General features: G+C 39.5%; 1 protein-coding gene across 2 annotated transcripts; it reads left to right on the top strand.

The window, feature by feature from the left end:
* Positions 1-174: 174 nt before the first annotated feature.
* Positions 175-19385, top strand: LOC134664929 (sugar transporter SWEET1). Of its 2 annotated transcripts, XM_063521653.1 has the most exons (7): positions 175-332; positions 13305-13469; positions 13983-13995; positions 15872-15995; positions 16691-16846; positions 17310-17429; positions 17935-19385. In XM_063521653.1, the coding sequence occupies exons 2-7, from the start codon at positions 13313-13315 to the stop codon at positions 18043-18045; spliced, it is 681 nt and encodes a 226-aa protein (XP_063377723.1). In that variant the 5' UTR covers positions 175-332; positions 13305-13312; the 3' UTR covers positions 18046-19385. The 2 variants fall into 2 exon arrangements, with proteins under 2 accessions (XP_063377723.1, XP_063377722.1); XM_063521652.1 differs by lacking the exon at positions 13983-13995 and having other exon boundaries at positions 13305-13482.
* The last annotated feature ends 3414 nt before the right edge of the window (positions 19386-22799 follow it).

The raw sequence follows: 22799 nt of genomic DNA on the forward strand, positions 1-22799 counted from the left end.
TTGATTGTTAAAAAACTGATAAGAAAGTTGGATTTTATCAAAATGCGCGGCAAAAACCTATAAAATAACCTACCCATATTATAATATAAAAATGTGACTTAAGCAGCAAAAACGTGACTTTTAGGGAAACGAAACGTAACTTATGACTCCAGAGCCCTGGCAACACTGCATGTCGGTCAGTCAGTGTATAGCCTTTCGTAGTATTGTTTTAATTTGTATTGTTATAGCTTAAGCAGTCGGTGCTTAGCTAAATCTTGGTTTTTAACAGTTAAACGCAGTATATATAAAATCATTTTAGTGGAATCTGTGCTGTTAACCCGGAGTTTTATAACGTAAGTATATTTTGCAGTTTGATATCTTAACTTAGCAACTGAATTAAATGTGGTGTAATAAAATATCTACAAAAAAAATACACGGTAAAGAACTTTATAGTTCTTTATCCTACTATAATTATATGGCTTAGTCTCTCTCACGCTTATAACATACCTTGTCGAGTGTCAAATTACTCAAGTAAGAGAGTAGTTGTGGAAGCTTTTTGCTAATCCATGAATGTTTTTTTTTGCCATGTCACTATTGCTAGTCATGACTCTGTGTTTTATTATCTTGTAGGTATAATTACACAATTATTATCTTTGCTATGTTGCTTGGTTTCATACATAAAATATGTGCAATATAAAATTTTTAATTTACATAAGAATATTTACATTTCCTGTAGGCCAAGCACATGATTGGCGCGACAGTATCTCGCCGCGAGATAGACTACCCGTCTTATTCTAACTGTATTATGTAAAGAGGGATGGGTAGTCTATCTTGCGGCAAGATACTGTCGCCCCAATCATGTGCTAGCCCGGCAGACTTGTGTATAGCACATAGCATTAATACTATTATCTTCCTATTGTATGAGTTTAATAGTATCAAGATGACCTTGAAATTATCTCATGATTACTTCATAAATAGGTAATAATTACCAGAGCTTCCTACATCATAACTTTGTAAGTCTCTGCATACTCAAGTTCAAATGATATTTATTATAATTTCCAAATTTAAAAGCACAAAAGTTACCCTCCCATAGAAAATGGACCAACCAAAATGTATGAAACAGCCAAATTTTTTTTTTGCAAGAATTTGAGTGAAAAATTTTGAGAAATTCAACCCCTAAGGGGGTTAAAAAGGGGATGAAAGGTTGTATGGGTTTACAATTTTATTTTTTGCTCGGAACTTGAAAGTCTTGAAACTAGGATAGAGATGGTAAAAGGGCATTATAAATCTTATGATATTTTTCTGCATAATGTTCTATGCTCATGTAGAAAACAAATCCACGCGAACGAAGTTGGGGGCCACAGCTAGTTTTAATATATTTAATAAATATGTTCAGTGTTCACAATTCATGTTAAAATGGAATAAATAGAATATTAATAAAGGAAACAATGGCCTCATTAGATAAACAACCAGATATACAACCAACACATGTTTTTCTAATATATGTATACTCGCTCCTACAAGTTTAAATACTTAATAAAAACACTCTTTGACATGCAGTTCATCATCATTTAAAGTCCAGTCGTTCTTAAACTTTTTTGTGATGGATCCATAACACAGGATTAACTATATTATATAGTTAATCCTGTTTAGAGGCTGCCGAAGTAACGATAGTTTCACACCAAAATAGTTCCGAACCTTCTATTTTCAAGTATACAGGCTACAGCAACAATCTTAAATGATCACATGTGGACCTTATTCCTTTGTAATAAGATTTACGAATTGTCAATGAACAGTGTCGACAATGGTACCACAGTGCAACATCAAGAGCTGCTGCAATTCCTCTCCCCCTTTACGACTTCTAAACGACCTTCTCAATCACGCGCGTTTCCGAACTGTGACGTCACTCGTGGGTGTGTGAGTGACGCGCAAGTGTCAATTTCAATTTGTTACTCATTTATACTCATTTGTAGGAAGCACAGCGCAGAATGAGAGCAGTATCTGACGTAGATTCGAGGATGTTTACACACCTTGAAATTATGTTCAATTTGAGCTGGAAAACAGTGATCAAATTGCATTTTTGCTCACCATAGTGAGAAAAAGTTACTTTTTAGTCGCTACGTTAAAAAAATTACGCTCATGATTCTACTCGAGCTTTTGCCACAGATCCAGAATTTCGCTTTTAGAGCGGTGGCGATTCATAATTAGCACTCATAGCATAATACAAATTTTCTCTTTTGTTACATAAAATCATGTCTATTTACAAACAGTAGGTTGGCATGTTACGTTACGTAAAAGCTCTAATTTTAAAAAGCGGCCAGGTGCGAGTCGGACTCGCCCATGAAGGGTTCCGTACCAGCAAGTAAGGGGTCATCCATTAATTACGTCACACGAATTTCTAGGTTTTTTGACCCCTCCCCCCTAGTGTGACGTCACATTTTTTCTACGAAATCGCCAAATCGAATTAAGTAAGTACCTAAGTATTATTAATATTTTATCAAAATATTTTTGACGACATAAATATTAGTAATTTTATAACCCAAAACTGCTTAGGAAAGAAAACTACTGATGAAGTTAAAGTGACGTCACAAAGTTTGTGTCTCCCCCCTCCCCCATGTCACAATATGTCACATTTTATTGACCCCCTCCCTCCCCCTAAACGTGTGATGTAATTAATGAATGACCCCTAACGTAATAAAATTGCGTTTTACGATTTATGACGTATTAAAAAAAACTACTTACTAGATCTCGTTCAAACCAATTTTCGGTGGAAGTTTTCATGGTAATGTACATCATATCTTTTTTTAGTTTAATCATTCTCTTATGTTAGAAGTTACAGGGGGGGGACGGGACACAAATTTTACAACTTTGAAAGTGTCTCTCGCGCAAACTATTCAGTTTTTAAAGACCTATCCATAGATACCCCACCCCCCCCGTATGGGATTGATGAAAAAAAAATTTGAGTTTCAGTTCTAAGTATGGGGAACCCCCATAATTTATTGTTTGTTTTCTATTTTTGTGTGAAAATCTTAATGCGGTTCACAGACAAGGACTGAAAAACCGCAAAAGACCGGTAACCTAAAATAAAGGTATCAATTGAGTAGGTATCCACCAGTAATGGTACCCGAATAAAACGGCAAAATACTAGTACCTAAAATAAAGGTATCAATTGAATAGGTATCCAACAGAAACGGTACCCAAATCAAACGGCAAAATAGCAGTACCTAAAAAAAAGGTATCAATAGAATAGGTATCCAACAGTAAGTGTACCCAAATAAAACGGCAAAATACCAGTATCTAATATAAAGGTATCAATTGAAAAGGTATCAAATAGTAACGGTACCCGAATAAATAAAATTCAAACGGTACCGTTAAGGCTAACGGTCTTCAGTAGGTAAAGGACCTTATGCCTTTTGTAATAAGGTCTTTGTTGTTTTATAGCTTTTAGGACTGCGGATTTAGAAAATGATAACTGTTTTGGAATCCAACATGTCTGCCGTGCACTTTGACATAAAAGTCGACATAGGAGTGCCGAGTCATCATTTTTGAATTCTGCACGCCCTAAAACCTATAAAACGACACACATGATGACTTTTATGTCAAAGTGCACGTCAGACATCTTGGATTCCAAAATTGTCATCATTTTTGAATTCTACACTCCCTGAAACCTATAAAACGACACCCATGATGACTTTTATGTCAAAGTGCACGTCAGACATCTTGGATTCCAAAATTGTCATCATTTTTGAATTCTGCACTCCCTGAAACCTATAAAACGACACCCATGATGGCTTTTATGTCAATGATGATGATGATGATGATGATGACAATATAATTCACAAACAATCACATTGGGATCCGTGTACCTAGTGAAAAGTGAGAGGGAGACACGCGTTACCTCCCGCTCTCGCGAGTGACCGCTTTGAATTGAGGTATCAGATCAAACGCTATAAGGTTTTTTTATTTAAGGGTACCGTTTGGACGGATGCCTACATTTAACGGTACCGTTTGGGCTAAAGCTTATTTGGATACCTAAAGTATTGATATCAATATGGAATGCTAGTTTAACGGTCGGGTACCTATAAAAAAACACCTAAAGGTACTTTTATTTAACGGTACCGTTTGAACGGAAGCTTGTTTGGATACGGGTACCGATTGATATTGGTACCGAAATGCTACTTTTAACGGTCGGGTACCTTTAAAAAGACCGGTCATAACCGTTTTTAACGGTACCTTTTCAGTCCCTGTTCACAGAATACATCTACTTACCAAGTTTCAACAGTATAGTTCTTATAGTTTCGGAAAAAAGTGGCTGTGACATACGGACGGACAGACAGACAGACATGACGAATCTATAAGGGTTCCGTTTTTTGCCAAATGGCTACGGAACCCTAAAAAACCCATTTACTTACTCGACTTATTGTATTTGACGTCTCTCTTTTTACTGTGGCAAGTCAAGGATGTGATTGTTTTCAATCTTGAAACAATAACTCCACTCTTAAAATAAGCCTTTTGACAATTGCAGTAGGTAATATTTCTGCTTAGTGCCATTTGGTGCCATTGCAATCGCTTACATACTCGTAATTGACAACCAAATTAGTTTGAATGACCGTACTTGTTTTGTGCAATAAATAAAGCTTTTTACTACTAGTACTACCTATACCTACTACAAAGTCTACAAACCAGTAAATTAAAGTATGGCGCCATTTATTTTAGCCTATTTAGTTGATAGCGTTCAGTAAGTCTAATATATACCTACGCGATTTTTTTAGGTGACTCCAATCGTTTTTGATTTAACTGGTTTTGTTTGACATCAATAAAAGTATTTTCTTTCTTTCTTTTCTAGTTAAATATAGGTACTCGCCAGCGCTCGCGCACCAATGGCAATACACATTCTTAAGTAAAAGTAATAGAGGTTGTGGCGATTTATTCTCGGGTCAGTGTTAAGTGATCTATTTATACGTAATAAGAGGAAATCCTGATTCGTTTGCTGATATTAGATGGATACTTTTTATAGGCACAATAATGGCGTTATTCATAAAACGCAATTAGCTATGAGTCGTTTGTCTTTATCTATAATTTTGACATATTTATTTAAAAGAAATGTAAATATACAAATATCTTTAGGTTTCGAATATAGGTAGAGTTGTTTAATGGTAGGTAGTAACCTACCTGGTCGTTTCTCAAAAAGTTGGCACCGCCAGGTTAACGTTAACGTTTTTCAAAAATTTTGCATTTTCGCATTTTTTTTTATTGGGATCGTTAAAAGGCAACTTTAACTATTAGAAAATGTGGAAGGGAAGCAATTCCTTCAATTAGTTTAGGAGATATAGGCGTTTGAAATTCAGGTTAATGATATCAAGGACAGGTGAAAGATATTTTGTCTCCAGGTTATCGATAGTAGAAGCAGGTTATCGAGAAATAAGTACAAATTCCAATGAAAATATTGTCAGGTTATCGAGAGGCGTCATTAACCTGTGTCCGTTGCCGTTAACCTGGTTTCTTGTCATCGTTCACCTGTAATGAGTGTCATCCACCTGTCCACCACATCATTTTCAATGCCTTCTAAAAATAATCGAAAAATGTGTCATCTTCTGTAAAAAGGGACCTTATTGTCCACCATGATGATTAAAATTTTGGATTCTGACCCACCTCACCTTCGATTCGATTCCCAATTTAACAACAAGTTTCTGTAAATAAGTAAACATTCAATCTTACTGTCTATTCACCTTGGCAGTACCTAGTGGAACTCAGGTTTGGTGCAACATAGGCACATGCAGTTTTGGTCATCCAACTCGTCTTGGTGAGCACTTGGGAGAGCAGAACTCAAGATAGAGCTGATGCTGGACCATCGCAGTACCTAGTGGAACTCAGGTTTGATGCAACATAGACACACACTGTTTTGGTCATTCGACACGTCTTCATGAGGACTTGGGAGGGCTGTACCCAAGATAGAGCTGATGCTGAACCCTCGCAGTACCTAGTGGAACTCAGGTTTGGTGCAACATAGACACACGCTGTTTTGGTCATTCGACACGTCTTGATGAGGACTTGGGAGGGCAGTACCCAAGATACAGCTGATGCTGAACCCTCGCAGCACCTAGTGGAACTCAGGTTTGGTGCAACATAGACACACGCTGTTTTGGTCATTCGACACGTTTTGATGAGGACTTGGGAGGGCAGTACCCAAGATCGAGCTGATGCTGAACCCTCGCAGCACCTAGTGGAACTCAGGTTTGGTGCAACATAGACACACGCTGTTTTGGTCATCCAACACGTCTTGATGAGCACTTGGAAGAGCAGTATCCAAGATAGAGCTGATGCTGAACCCTCGCAGTAACTAGTGGAACTCAGGTTTGGTGCAACATAGACACACGCTGTTTTGGTCATTCGACACGTTTTGATGAGGACTTGGGAGGGCAGTACCCAAGATAGAGCTGATGCTGAACCCTCGCAGCACCTAGTGGAACTCAGGTTTGGTGCAACATAGACACATGCTGTTTTGGTCATCCAACACGTCTTGATGAGCACTTGGAAGAGCAGTACCCAAGATAGAGCTGATGCTGAACCCTCGCAGCACCTAGTGGAACTCAGGTTTGGTGCAACATAGACACACACTGTTTTGGTCATCCAACACGTCTTGATGAGCACTTGAGAGAGCAGTACCCCAGATAGAGCTGATGCTGAACCCTCGCAGTACCTAGTGGAACTCAGTTTTAGTGCAACATAGACACACGCTGTTCTGGTCATTCGACACGTCTTGATGAGGACTTGGGAGGGCAGTACCCAAGATACAGCTGATGCTGAACCCTCGCAGCACCTAGTGGAACTCAGGTTTGGTGCAACATAGACACACGCTGTTTTGGTCATTCGACACGTTTTGATGAGGACTTGGGAGGGCAGTACCCAAGATAGAGCTGATGCTGAACCCTCGCAGCACGTAGTGGAACTCGGGTTTGGTGCAACATAGACACACGCTGTTTTGGTCATCCAACACGTCATGATGAGCACTTGGAAGAGCAGTACCCAAGATAGAGCTGATGCTGAACCCTCGCAGTACCTAGTGGAACTCAGGTTTGATGCAACATAGACACACGCTGTTTTGGTCATTCGACACGTCTTGATGAGCACTTGGGAAAGCAGTACCCAAGATAGAGCTGATGATGAACCCTCGCAGTACCTAGTGGAACTCAGGTTTGGTGGAACATAGACACACGCTGTTTTGGTCATCCAACACGTCTTGATGAACACTTGGAAAAGTGGTTACTAAGATAGAGCTGATGCTGAACCCTCGCAGTACCTAGTGGAACTCAGGTTTGGTGCAACATAGACACACGCTGTTTTGGTCATCCAACACGTCTTGATGAACACTTGGAAAAGTGGTTACTAAGATAGAGCTGATGCTGAACCCTCGCAGTACCTAGTGGAACTCAGGTTTGGTGCAATATAGACACATGCTGTTTTGGTCATCCAACACGTCTTGATGAGCACTTGGAAGAGCAGTACCCAAGATAGAGCTGATGCTGAACCCTCGCAGCACCTAGTGGAACTCAGGTTTGGTGCAACATAGACACACACTGTTTTGGTCATCCAACACGTCTTGATGAGCACTTGAGAGAGCAGTACCCCAGATAGAGCTGATGCTGAACCCTCGCAGTACCTAGTGGAACTCAGTTTTGGTGCAACATAGACACACGCTGTTCTGGTCATTCGACACGTCTTGATGAGGACTTGGGAGGGCAGTACCCAAGATACAGCTGATGCTGAACCCTCGCAGCACCTAGTGGAACTCAGGTTTGGTGCAACATAGACACACGCTGTTTTGGTCATTCGACACGTTTTGATGAGGACTTGGGAGGGCAGTACCCAAGATAGAGCTGATGCTGAACCCTCGCAGTACCTACTGGAACTCAGGTTTGATGCAACATAGACACATGCTGTTTTAGTCATTCGACACGTCTTGATGAGCACTTGGGAGCGCAGTACCCAAGATAGAGCTGATGTTGAACCCTCGCAGTACCTAGTGGAACTCAGGTTTGGTGCAAGGTCAGGTCAGGTTAGGTCCGGGTTCAGGTTCAGATAAGAGCCGGGATCCAGGTCCAGGTCCGACTCCGGGTTTGAGTCTAGGTCCGGGTCTGAGTCACAGTCCGGGTCCGAGTCCGGGCCCGAGTCTGGGTCCGGGTCCCAGCCCCAGTCCCAATCCAAGTCAAAATCTAAATCGCCAAACGTGTACTATGCATCGTTGAAGAGTTCTGTTCTAATCATCATCAGCAGTTCCACTTCATCAAATGCGACAGTTTTTAATGAAAATGCTTGATTTTCTGATGTAAATCCAAAAGTCACTATACGCATGCCTTTAAGGTTTGAGGAGTTCCCTCGATTCCTCATGGATCCCATCATCAGAACTCGAGATTGACAAAAATGCAGCTTATAAACTTATCTTGCTTAACAAACATAACGAAGAGGACTAATCGCCAAACGTGAACTATGCATCGTTGAAGAGTTCCGTTCTGATCTTCATCAGCAGTTCCACTTCATCCAATGTCACTTTTGTGAATGTATATGCTTGATTTGTAGATAAAAACACAAAAATCACTATATGTATGCCTTTAAGATTTGAGGAGTTCCCTCGATTCCTCATGGATCCCATCATCAGAACTCGAGATTGACAAAAATGCAGCTTATAAACTTATCTTGCTTAACAAACATAACGAAGAGGACAAATCGCCAAACGTGAACTATGCGTCGTTGAAGAGTTTCGTTCTGATCTTCATCAGCAGTTCCACTTCATCCAATGTCACTTTTGTGAATGTATATGCTTGATTTGTAAATAAAAACACAAAAATCACTATATGTATGCCTTTAAGATTTGAGGAGTTCCCTCGATTCTTCATAGATCCCATCATCAGAACTGGGTTTTGACAAGAACGGGACTAATCTGCATATACTTATACTTTTTACAAAACATTTTAATATATGTCTAAAACTAAAAACCCTCATAAGGTACCTTTTCCCGTAGGACGTCACAAATCTAGTTTGAGTATATGTAACGTGGATTTTAAATAATTATCGATCACCTGTCATATGGCAGGTGAAGGACGCTTCGTTCACCTGCCATTGCATCATTCACCTGACTTTTTTGGACAGGTTAACGAGACTTAAGACAAAAGTACAAAAATTTCAATAATATGCAGCTTTAACAGACAGGATAGTTTTTATTCCTAAATTAACACACAAAAGCGATATAACCGCTATATAATTATATAGTTACGAGTATTAGTTGTGGTATCAGTGACATTAACCTGCCGCAAAATCTCATCCACCTGGCAGTTTTAGCCAGGTGGACGATATGCAGGTGATGGGGAAAATGGCAGTTATATCGCGAATACACAAAATGTATTAGCTTGATGAACTCCATACTTAGGCATATAAAACTAAACTATTGTTTACGTTACATATCTTGATAGTAATGCGATAGGTTACATAATTAGCAAGATATCGACTCCAGGATAAAGAGTACTTACCCATTACAAACTCCAATTTCCGATACTTTGTCGTTTGTGTTTTATTTGCGAAGCACAATAACCACGTTTTCGTCCTACCAGGTGATAGCTGATGAGTGACGGCTTCAGCTCGTGCAGAGTGAGACGGGAAAGGTGCGGTGGGGGTTATACAATCGTCGTGAATGTGACGCGCCAGGTGACTGTTAAGAATTGCCTTGGACAAACTTTGAAGCCGAATAACTTAAAATATAAGTATAATATTGTTATGCGATAGTAATACTTTAAAACTTAAGGATATATGTTAATAAAATACGGTAATGCCGTTAAATTAAGTTAATATTTTGTGTGGTTTTCATAGCTCGGAACATCAGTACCTCGCGTTGGGACACGGCAGGTTAACGGATAAACGTAGTTACAATATTTTTTTGTGTAATCAATATTTATTAAATTTTTTTCAAAGTATTAGGCCTCTGTGTAAAAAGTCTCTCTAAATATGTATTAATTTTTTATATATAAAAATAGTACATAACGAAAAAAAAGTTCTAACATAAACCTATTTACAGGTGGCGGTGCCAACTTTTTGAGAAACGACCACCTATAGATGGTCAAGCAAATCTTGTCAGTAGAAAAAGGCCCGAAATTCAAATTTTCAATGGGACGATATCCTTTCGCGCCTACATTTTTCAAATTTGCCGCCTTTTTCTACTGACAAGATCTGCTTGACCCAGTATAGATATGTCCTAAGACTAACGATCCATAGCTAATTCAGGCCAGTAACGCAAGACACATGTACAAAATGGTGGACTTGATGCTAAAAGGCAACCTCGTTGCGTGCTTCCCGCTGAAGTGGACCTCAATGGGAGGGGCCCTTGTATTTTAGACCCTGACCCTGGGATTAATGAGCAAATAAGCTCTAGAATAACCCTTTTCGAATTACAAGTCACCCTTAATTGGCCATTGATCGACGTTATCTCTTTGCATGTTTCACCAATAGTCGGATAACGGTGACGATTATGTTTTCGTTGTTTCGTTATCAGTACACAGTTAATCATAGTCATCTATGTATTTAAGTAGCTAGGTATCTATATAATTTTAATTTGCTTATCATGAATACTGGCACAAAATACAATGAAATGCCATCTGATTTAAAATATTACTATTAAAAATATTAAATGCTGTTCATGTTCATGAAAAGCAACTTACATATAAGTATCCATCTATTATTTGTGTTGCCATGGTGTTACCTTTACCACATCATGATTCATGATCTAGGCCTGTAATGTTTATGGCAGACTATTCGTTTCAATGTTGTGTGACTCTACAATTAATAGTAAATGATAAGATAAGATAAAGAAATTACGATAGACAATTATTGAACCGAAAATACGTTAGTTGCGCTATAAACGTTGACTCGCCACGTCGCTTCCATCAGGCCACAGAATAAATAATAGTACTAGGTACAGAAGACTCACTCTTTAACAAAACGCGTCTGTTACGATCAGCGCAGATATGGCCATAGGTGGCGACAGCGCCACGCGCGGCTTAAGCTGGACTTCCGAGCAAAGCGGCTCTGACGCAACGGCCGCAGCGTTAGAGCCGCTGCGTCAGTGTCGCAGCGTTAACTGACGCAGATTCGCTTCCGAGCGGCGCGACTCCGGCGACAGTCGCAGTTGTTATTCCATACGGTGCAGACGTGATATACATATGATAAACCGATCAATTATGAAAATATTTTTAGAAGAAGAGGATCACTATCTTTTAATTCGTTACTTTTACATTATGGAGCGGCTAAAAACCGACAACCGTCGGATCGCTGCGAGCCGCTCGTGTAGCGTTCGTTGCAGGCTCGCGAGCACGTACACACTATGTTTTTGGCAACAGTAACAGTTACAGTTACGTGCAACGTTACGGGTTCAGAAATGAGTACGTTGTAAACGTCGGTTCGCTGCGAGCCGCTCGTGTAGCGTTCGTTGCAGGCTCGCGAGCCACGTACACACTATGTTTTTGGCAACAGTAACAGTTACAGTTACGTGCAACATTACGGGTTCAGAAATGAGTACGTTGTGAACGTCGGTTCGCTGCAAGCCGCTCGTGTAGCGTTCGTTGCAGGCTCGCGAGCCACGTACACACTATGTTTTTGGCAACAGTAACTGTTACAGTTACGTGCAACGTTACGGGTTCAGAAGTGAGTACGTTGTAGATGTCGGCTCGCTGCGAGCCGCTCGCGTACCGCTCGCAGCAGGTTTGCGAACCACGTACACACTATGTTTTTTGGTTACAGTACATGCAACGGTTACAGTTACAGCTCGCTAGTGAGTACCCGGCTTTTGTCGCGAACCAAAGGACGCTTGCACTGCGCTCGTGGACGTCAAGATTAGTTGTTGCTAGCCGCTGCGAACCAGCTATATATCGAGTATTTATTCGTTATGAGTGAATGGTCAGAGGATAAATGTATTTTTCACATCACATATTCGGAAAAAGGCTTTTACTTCCCTGCAAATAGGAGGGATCAAAGTGGCACTTTTCTGTTCAAGCACACTATTTTTAATTTTTTTTGCATATTATTTTTTTAGCTTAAATAATCTGTTTAAGCATCAGATTGTGTCAACACTAAGATTTTTTTATTTTCCTCCTTTTCTTTAGTTGATGTGAAAAGCAGTATGTGTCACACGGTATCAAAATTATTTCGTCTTGGGCGTTAACACTTGAATCCCTCATTACGCTCAGGATTCTACTTTAGAATCCATCGCTTCATTCAGGATTCAATATGCGCCCTTGACGGAAATATATCATTTTGATCCCTTGTAACACAAACTACTATTGCTGATAGACGCCTACAGGGAAAATAGTGTACTATGTAGTGTATTCTATGGAACTACTTCGTGCCCACATCTTCGTGGCCGTTTATGATCATCGAGTAGGCATCTAGTATGTATTCTGCACATGCGCAAAATACTCGTCCGACATCGTGGAGTTACAAACCAAAACTCAGGATAGATCCGGCTTCCAGCGGCTTGGCCTTCTCGTACACACTAGAACCTCGTTACTGTATCTGTTCGGTTACAGTTACAGCTCGCAAAATGAGTACGCTCGGTGAAAGCGTTCCGCCGACGTCGCGAGCCGAAACTGTAACATGCGTACACACTAGAACCTCGTACTGTATCTATTCGGTTACAGTTACAGCTCGCAAAATCAGTACGCTCGGTGAAAGCGTTCCGGCGACGTCGCGAGCCGAAACTGTAACATGCGTACACACTAGAACCTCGTAATGTATCTGTTCGGTTACAGTTACAGCTCGCAAAATGAGTACGCTCGGTGAAAGCGTTCCGGCGACGTCGCGAGCCGAAACTGTAACACGCGTACACACTAGAACCTCGTTACTGTATCACACATGTTCGGTTACAGCTCGCTAGTGAGTACCCGGCTTCAGGGAACTAGACCCGCCGCCTGTTGTGTTGGAGCTGGTCGGGGAGAAGACCTGGGAGGCGCACGGATCTTCGCCGTCAGCCTTGCTCTTACTTCTCTCCCGAACATGAGCAGGCAGGGAGTATAGGGCTCATTTAGACGATGCGAAAACTCGCATGCGAGTTTTATTACATTGCGGTTTTTGATCGGTCGGTTGAATTCGTAACTAAGAGTCCGCAATGTAACTAAAACTGCATGCATGTTCGCGCACCATCTAAATCAGCCCTATCTCCTGAATTGCCTGGCGTACCTCGAAGTATACTTCTTAACTTTTCGAATCTTCTGGCTTCTGTGTTATCACGCCACTAAGTATTAAAAAAAAAAACATTTATGACAGAAACTAATTTTCTTCTTCAGAATTCAAGATGGAGGCTCTCTCAAACGTCCTGCAGCCGTACAAGGAGATCGTCGGCACGATCGCGGCCGTGGTCACCATGGGGCAGATGTTCTCTGGCTCTTTCATGTGCTGGGACATCTACAAGCAGCGGGACACTAAGGGCGTGCCACTTCTGTGCTTCGCCGGTGGTCTAGTCATGTAAGTTTTATAAAGCACAAACTACTCTAGGCTAAGTTGCACCGACTGGGCTATTAATAGCTTATTGGAGACGTAGTAAACGGAGGTATTGCGATGTGATTGAGATGGTTTGAACAAGTGGAAAGAATTAATGAGTGAAAGAAGGCTAACTAAGAGGGTGTATAAGGGAGAAGTAGAAGTGGGAGTTGAAAGGGTCAGACCTCGTTGGATTCTCTGATCAGATCGGGGAAATCAAGAGCACCCTATTGTTCTGTGCTTAAACCGGCGAGCGTGTATGAGGAATTGAGGAATGTTATGAAAGTGAAGGAAGCTTAAGAGGTATGTCAGGAATATCACGATCGTAGCAAGTGGCAATCCGTGGTGTACATACATATAATCACGCCTATTTCCCGGTGAGGTAGGTATGTATAGTATGGTCATTAGGGCAGATGATCTCTGGCTCATTCATGTGCTGGGACTTATACAAGCAGCGGGACACTAAGGGTGTGCCACTTTCTTAGGCGGTCTAGTCATGTAACTTTTGCACAAACAGCACTTAAAATGTCCATCGGTGAACCTTATTCCTTTTGTAATAAGGTTTACGAACTGTCAGTTAACAGTGTGTATGACGGTACTAGTAATAGTGCTCCTAGGAATTGTTCGGAATCTCTGCCGCTTCTTTCCGCCATTCACTCGACACGACAACATTTCCATCTTCAACACTTAGATGGTTGGCATTCCTCTACTGTGCTTTTCTACAGAAAGTTTCTCGCACAGCTAAACTGATGTGGAACATCAGGATAGATCACTGTCGTCCGCGGTATCTCCGAACCGATACGACCTTCAAATCTTTAAGGAAAAGAGCGTACTTCCACCATAAAGGCCGGAAACGCACTTACAACCCCTCTGGTGTTGTGAGAGTCCATGGGCTACGGCAATTATTTACCTTCAGGAGATTTGCTGCAATCTTCGACGTTTGCATGTGATTATTTTCATGGCAATTGCCCTTGTTTAATATGTTTAAAAATTCAATCTAAAAACTGTAACTTTGCGTAAGCCCTCCGTAAGTGGAATCAAGGGTATATTAGTGTTACAGCATATTACATATCTAGTCGAAAGGTGTGTCAATAACCGGAAGTCCGACCTTGTCGTGCATAATAATGGCTAGAAATGTATTTGTCGGCCAAGGCCGTAGCCAATCAGGCGATACAAAATGATTTATAGCCAGTTTGTACCGTATGGGCTGGGGCGATATCGCCAACATCGACGTTAAAAAAGAATATAAATGCGAAAGTAACTGTCTGTCTATTTGTTACCCCTTCACGCTTAAACCGCTGGACTGATTTAGAAAAAAGAATAGGTGTGGATATATTTTCAATGGCAAAAGAGGAAAATTCTGTAAATAGAAGAGAGATCCAGTTATACTACGGACACCTTGGCCGTCAAAATGTGGGCACAGTAACCAATAATATCTTGTAAAGCGAGCTGCAAAATTGCATGGACACATTGTAAATGAATTCATTCTTAAAGTGGCCATGCAATTTTGCGGCTGGAAGTACAATGCAACGATGCGCGTAACATCTCTTACACATTCTTATTTAGTATGCGCTCTTAAATATGTACTATTAACTGTACGTTTTTTTTTATTATTGCTAAGAATAACTTATTTATGATATTACTACATGTATAATGAATCCACTTGCTAAAGAAACGTATAGAGAGAATACACGTGGCGTATTAGCGTATAACTAATCTATATATTCTACAATATTGAGGAATAGATTGCCAATTTATGTTGATAAGATAACGTACGTAATACCTCGTAAATATATATCTGGAAGTTATAACTAATTAATTGATCGAGGGAGCGCGAAGTGAGCTCCCTTTAAGCTTGGGCAAAAATGCTTTCATATAATTATGTCCTCTAGGCTAGGTGTACCTACGGCTTAGCATGACTTGCGCTCTACCGCGCAACTCCACATATATAGTGCGCGACTCCATACATCTAGCGCGACTTCTACTTGGAAATTTCCTCTTCTTTTATAATATTCTATCTAGATTCCTTAAATATTAATAACAAAACGTAAAGAAAATATAAAAAAATTTTTGGTAGCTTTCGTAGTTTTTAATCAAACAAACGCAATGTTGCAAATAAAATACAGGATCCCAACAAAGATACAATATTAATATTCGCCGTGATCAAACATTGGTATTTAACCGCCCCAATTGCAAAACAAAAAGGATAAAGCCAGTGTTCCATTATTTAACTTGGGTCTTAGGTTACGGTTTTTTCAATGTGAGTATAAAAGTTCAATATAAAAACACTTACAAAATATATATAAACATATTATAAAATCCAGTATTCCATTATTATTATAATTAATCATGATAGTTGAATTTTCCTTAACAGGGGAGTACTGAACTTGCAGTATGGCTTCATTCTGCGCGACGACACGATGATCCGAGTCAACTTCTTCGGCATAGCGCTGAGCATCGTCTACTTGTCTATCTACTTCTGCTACACGAAAGAAAAGGTATTTGAGACAGACAACATCTTAATTTAATAATGTACTTTAAGATAGAAAAAACTGTCGTTAAATATTATGCTTTCTTGTCGCTAAACTATTTAGCTATTAAACTCCCCGCTTCAATTAGTCGACCAGAGATGAGGGAGTGAGATATGGTGCCAACGATTACATTGTAAACACTATCAATATTTTTATTCCGCATTGCGGAAATTACTGCAGAGTGCTTGACACTGTCAAACGCTTTGCTGTAATCCACGAATGCTAGGTAGCTTGGTGTTTTGTACTCGTTGGCCTCTTCTCATTGAGATAGATATCTCGGGACTTGGCTTTAAGGGCAATAATGATGAGGCATGACAGGGGCCAGTAGGTACAGCGGTGTGACACCGCTACAACGCAATTGGTTGATGAGTTCGTATCACGCGCGCGATTGGTTGATGAGTTTGCATTACGCGCGCTATTGGTCGCAACTAGTTGCATTAGACTGCACGATTGGCTGGAATTCATGAGTAACACCGCTGAACTAGTACCGTTTTTAGCCCGTAAGGCCCTTCCTTAGATATTATACGTATAGCCTTTTGTATAATTTGATTGAAGGTGTGAAGGTGGTCGGTAGTAGAAAAGCCATGCCGGAATTCCAGCTTGTACAGGGGGTTGTTCTTTGTCCAGCAGTGGGCCTATTCTCATCTTGTTTTTTGTTGTAGGTTAAAGCGTGGTTCGAGCTCGGTCTGTGGGGCGCGTTCACCGCTGGAGTAATCAGCTACGTACAAATGGCTGATCCCGCCGTCGTTGAGAACCGACTCGGGACAATCCTGACTGCTTTCATGTTCTACCTGATCGCGTCACCGCTTTTCGGGCTGGTAAGTGTGTTTTCCGTTATATTCCAGTTGGAACTAAGTTTATGAGGCTCGTTCACGGCTGGAGTGAATAGAGCTACGCTCAATTAATAGTAGATCCCGTCGTCGCACTGTGGGCTGCTATCATTGACATAGAAAAAAAAGTTGTTGTTTCTAATATTTTTTTTATTTTTTGATCGAAATAGGTTTTGCCCAGCATTATTATGGTAAGTTTCGAATTTAATGCTGTGCAAGACCTATTTCATTAAAAAAAATATTAAAAATAATAACTTTGGTTTCTATGTCAATGAGAGCCGAATTTCAGCGCACAGTGCGTCGTCGAGAACGGCCCTTGAACCCGCTTTTGCCCTCCCATATATTAAGGTGTTGTATTCATATTTTTGGTACTCTGTCCGTATCTATATTAATACCTACCTTGATCTTACCTAAAATTAAACTTTAATCAAATCAATTTTACCCTTTGCAGAAACAAATCATCGCCAACCAGAGCACAGAGGGTCTACCTTTCCCTATGATCCTCTCTGGTACCGTGGTCACCTTCATGTGGTTGCTGTACGGCATCATCCTCAAGAACAACTTCCTCGTCGTGAGTATACAACTATACACTTTATGTCTCTTATCAGAAGGTTCAATATCCAATGCCAACTTGCCAAGAGCACAGGGGATCTACATTTCATTCAATCTCAATTAGTTTTTATATTTATGTAATATTTTATTACAGACAGATTAAGTCAAATGATAAATATTTAATAGAGGCTTGTAGCGCGTTCAGGAATATTTTACCTTTAACATAACTTACATAACGTTTTAACCGCCATATGAGTAATTTTTCATCGACCGTGGTCGTGTCGTGTCGGCACGAAGTTTTAAATATCTTATTTATGAGACTTCGGCGAAATGAGCCCGATTTTGTATATTTTATACATAGTATATCAATCTACGGTGGTTACAAGGTTAAGGATAAGGAGGTTCGTCTTAGATACAGTCAACAGCAAATTAATTAGTTAAAATGTTGTCTTTGTGTGTCGTGTTTAGATAATTATGAACATCTTTCGCGTTCGGCTTCTTCTGACAATTTGAGTTTGTTTCAGCTCCAAAACTCAGTAGCGTTGGCGCTGAGCTCGGCACAGCTGGCCCTCTTCGTGATCTACCCTACGAAGCCCAAAGCGGCCGCCAAGGCCAAGGCGAAGAAAGCCGACTAAACTAGTAAATTGTATTATGTTAAGCAAATATACACCTTATTTCTATAGTTTCTTGGTCGAAAGTGCAACGCTGTGATGTGAGTTTAGAAAGGAAACATAAATAGAAAGACTTAAGAAACTAAAATAGAACATGTCAAGCAAAAATACACCCTACTACGTTAGCGTCTTAGTTGAAAATGAAATAAACGGTGTGATATTGGACTAAGGAAATTAATGTAGATCATGTCAAGCAGAAATACACCTTGCTTATATAGCTTCTAAGTTGAAAGTGCAACAATCGGTGTAAAATAAAACGATGTGATAATGGAGTAAGGAAATTATGTTGAACATGTCAAGCAAAAATACACCTAACTTCCATAGCTTCTTAGTTAAAAATGCATGTTTATTCAGGAAACTAAATGGCGTGGCTAATTTTAGCAAGCTGAATACAAAACACATGTGGAAATGTAATTAGCATTGTAAAGTCATAGTAATTAGACAGCTCATTTGTGACGTCCCACGGGTAAAGGTTCCTTATGGCGGTTGGCGCTTACGCTATTATTAACGTCGCTCCAATATTATTGCGGCGCTATGCGTCGTGAGCGCCAGCCGCCATAAGGTACGATTGGTCGTGGAACGTCATATTTAATGTTAACATTTAATGTTAGCCATGTCTATTTTCTAAAGAAAGCCTTATAAGTAGATTTTTAATAGTTTAAGTATGAGTGCTAGGCAGCATATTTTTTAAATGTATTTAAAAAAATGATATAGTTTTTAATGAATAATGCATTTCAGTTTTAACGTAAAACAAATGGGTTTTAACAAATCTAGGGAGTTCATACTTTATATAATTTTGGAAGAATGTTACAGATGAAAATATGTATTTTTGCGTAGTGTTGTTTACATAAAATCAAGTAACTAACTAACTAACTATTTTGGTTCAGCGATCCAAAGAGAATCTTGGCCTCCGAAACGAGAGCGTGCCACCTGTTCCGATCCTGCGCAACTTCCTGCCAGTTACTGACGCGAAGCTGAAGCAGATCCGCCGCCACACTGTCTTCCCAGCGATACCTGGGCCGACCCACTGGACGGCTACCAGTCGGTCGTCCCAAGAACGCCTTCTTGACAGCCCGATCCTCTCCCATTCTGAGTAGGTGACCGAACCAGCGAAGTCTGTGCGCTTTCGTTTCGCCGATGATATTGGGTTCGGCCACCAACTCCTCGATCTCGGCATTTTTCCGGATCCTCCAGGTGCCGTCATCTCTCTGAATAGGTCCCAGGATCTTGCGAAAAACTTTTCTCTCTGCTACCAGGAGCTGACTTTCTTCTTTTAGTGTTAGGGACCAAGCCTCACAGCCATACATTAGGATAGGCCGTATAACGGTTTTATATATCCGTAACTTTGTATGTTTGCTGAGAAGCCTGGACACCAACACTTTGTGGAGGGCTGCACTGCACCGCAGGGCGTTTTGGATGCGTATGTTGATCTCCTCCTCTCTGGTGTTTGTGTCGGTAACAGTGCATCCCAGGTACCGAAACTTCTCAACTCCACGGTAGACGGTACCCCCAACATGAAGACTATCACGCTCACGCACATAAAATCAAGTGAAATTACAATTTTTATCTATTTTTTTAAACATTTAATACAATAATCAATATTTTTATCTTTGTTATAGGAATAGTGTCTGGATATCAAAGTGTATAAAAGTATACAATATATCCAGACTTCGTTTACGATATTTTCCAAAAATCTCTTTTTTATAATTGTTTTTACAATATATTTTAATTTCTTTTTCATCTGTCTTCATTTATTTATTAGCATATTGTGGCAAAGGCCTTTCTCCTTCTTCCACGCACCGCAACATAATGGCAATATCAAGGTCAATCTTTCCGAAATACAACAACAATCTATTTTTGTAATAAACATTATTAGTAATGTTGTCTGTTGGGTTTTATCTTAATTTATTTCAATGTACGTAATTTTCATTTTCTTTCTTCAAAATGATTCTATTCCATTTCTGCATTGCAGAATATTTCATAAACTTGACTTTTATTATCTAGGCAACTTTATTTGTATGCAGCCCCATCATGCATTTATTTGTAAGGGCATTAATGTTTAGTACAATCTGAACATGTTTATGTTCATATTTCGTTTCGTTTATTGGCACAAAGTTGATATATTGTTCTTTAGGATGACCTAGGAACCTTCCCGAAATATCTTGGGCATTACTAAGAAGTCTAATATTTAAATAGTGATTCCTATTTTTTCCCTCCCATTGAGAATTTCGTTTTAACCGCCATTTCGCGGGCTATTTCTACAAGCACCAAACCACAGATTCTGATGCTTTATTTTTTGTATTAATAATAACTCATTTATCCATTCGTAGACTTTGTTAACTTTCAATAACGTGTACGATTGAATAAAATGTTTCGATGATGTACAGAACAAATTATTTCATAGTTGAAACATTGTTTGAGTTCTTCCTTTCCTAATACACAGTGGCTTAGCTAGGCGTGGGCGAGTGGGGCCTTCGCCCACGTCCTCGCACTTAGGGGGGGCTTGCAAAGCCAACCCTTTTAACCATTGGGAAAACACTGAAAAGGGTCTCGCAGATGTGGTATTCGCCCACGGCTAGATTGGAACACGCCCCGCAACTGATAATATATTAAGTATTGTTGTACAGTCATCAGCAATAGTATCTTACACAAATAGGGCCGCAAAAATATGTGACAGGTTCTTATTTGGAGCGCAATAAGAGCGCGTCATATATTTTTGCGGCCCTAGTTGTGTAAGATACTATTGCTGATGACTGTACCTATGGTAAAGACTCCTCTGTGAGAGTATATTTTCAGAGAACATTAGCGGTATGGTTGTGATTGAGATATCTAACAGAATTGATATATGTATAAGGTTTACTCGGGTAATTCCGAATGTCGAAAACTGTCGGATAATTCCGAAAAGAGACTTTTATTATGATGGAATTAAGGGTGATTTTCATCTGAATTTCGGAATTATCCGACATTCGGTATTATCCGAATACACCTTACATACCTAATAATAAAGAGACGTATTTGAGGTGGCTAAATTTAGCTTGATCAATGAGAAAGATACAAAGGCATTTAGCATGCACCCACTTGCACTATTTCGCCAATACGGGGTCAACCGGTTAAAACAGGAGTTACCATGGTTATCATTACAATTTGACACTAGGTTAACAGTTTAACTGCTTAACCCCGGGTTAGTGGGATGGTGCAAATGGGCATAAGCCATGACATATTTATAAACGGTAAGACTATCTAATTTTAGCATGCTAAATTTGGCCACGTTTAAAGCTGACTTTACTATTTTGTAAGTAGCTTGTAAGCGAACATTCCGTTATGTATTTTGTAAGAACAAATCAATTTGTTAAATATTTAAGGCGCATTTGACTACATTGTTAATTTTAGCGTTGAATTAGAATTTTTCTTCATATTTTCCTAGAGACATATTAAAATATTATTGTACCTATATTCAATGTAGGTATTTTACAAATTACAAATAATATAACATTATTTATTACACTGTATATTTTTGTAAACCTCTTTTAAATCCCGTTTGTAATCTGTGATTTGTTTCCCTAATATCGTACCTATAGTGTCTGTGCGTAAAGAGAAAAGTCGTAAAATGTAAGAGCTCCCTTACATTCCACTATTTCCACTACTCTTCTCTTGCCGCACAGACTCTAGACATTGCTGTGAGAAATTATATTAATTTTTGTGTTATACTTGTTGATTGAATCAATAAACTATTAGTTTTAATATAAATGTTTGTCTTATTAGTATTACTTGTCCTTGAACACTTTACTTGTGCTTTTAAACAGACGTTTCGCGCTGTATGACCTGAGGGCACCTGAGGGCTATCTCGACGTTATTCAACTTTCTATAGCCTCGTGCCGCCCACCATATAAAATTATTGCCAAGGAAGTTAGAATCTTGTTGTATTTACAATTGGGTTGAATTTCATTTGTTCGAAATTTTTACGAGATAAATGAAATGCTACTTACTTTGTTTTTAATTAAGGTTGACATTCCATTGAAACCGAGTGTACTTCCTAATGTACATTGGGCGGCACGAGGATAGCTCGATCGAATATGCAAGAGCGATTGAGAGGCAGATAACAATTTCTACATAACTAACTGGACGAACGCTTGAGCTAGGCGTGCGTGGGAGGGGCATTTACCCGTGATTAGAACGTGAAAAAATTAAACATAAATATTTCAAATTTAGCATAAGCCCCCTCTTAAAAGATAGGGGTTAAGCACGAAAATACCTACATTTAATTTTAGCTGAACTAACCAAGGAAAGAAAAGCCACTGTGTGCGGCGCACACTGCGCACGCATAATCTAATTGTTACTCTGCGGTGCGCTACGTGTCTATTAATTATATTATCCGTGCGCCGCGATGAAACGATCTTCAGAGTTTTAACACGATGCGATTCTTTAAAATCCTGTGTAGCGATGAATTCATGAGTTGACCAAAATACTATAATATAATTATTTTTCTTAAACTCTAAACTTCTTCTATACTTATTCTAAACTAATAACTCAAAACACTGGCCACATAAATGATAGAATTATTGCTCTATATTTTACAACGTCATTAATATGTCAGAACCAACAACATAAAACCACATTTTAGATTTATTTATTTTAAAATAGTTATATTTACAATTTTAACGCAATCAAAATCAAAAATATATCAATTAAACGACCTATCTTTTCTAAATATTTTAATT

The sequence above is a fragment of the Cydia fagiglandana genome, chromosome 6 (genome assembly GCF_963556715.1).
Source record: "Cydia fagiglandana chromosome 6, ilCydFagi1.1, whole genome shotgun sequence".
NCBI classification, from domain to species: Eukaryota; Metazoa; Arthropoda; class Insecta; order Lepidoptera; family Tortricidae; genus Cydia; species Cydia fagiglandana.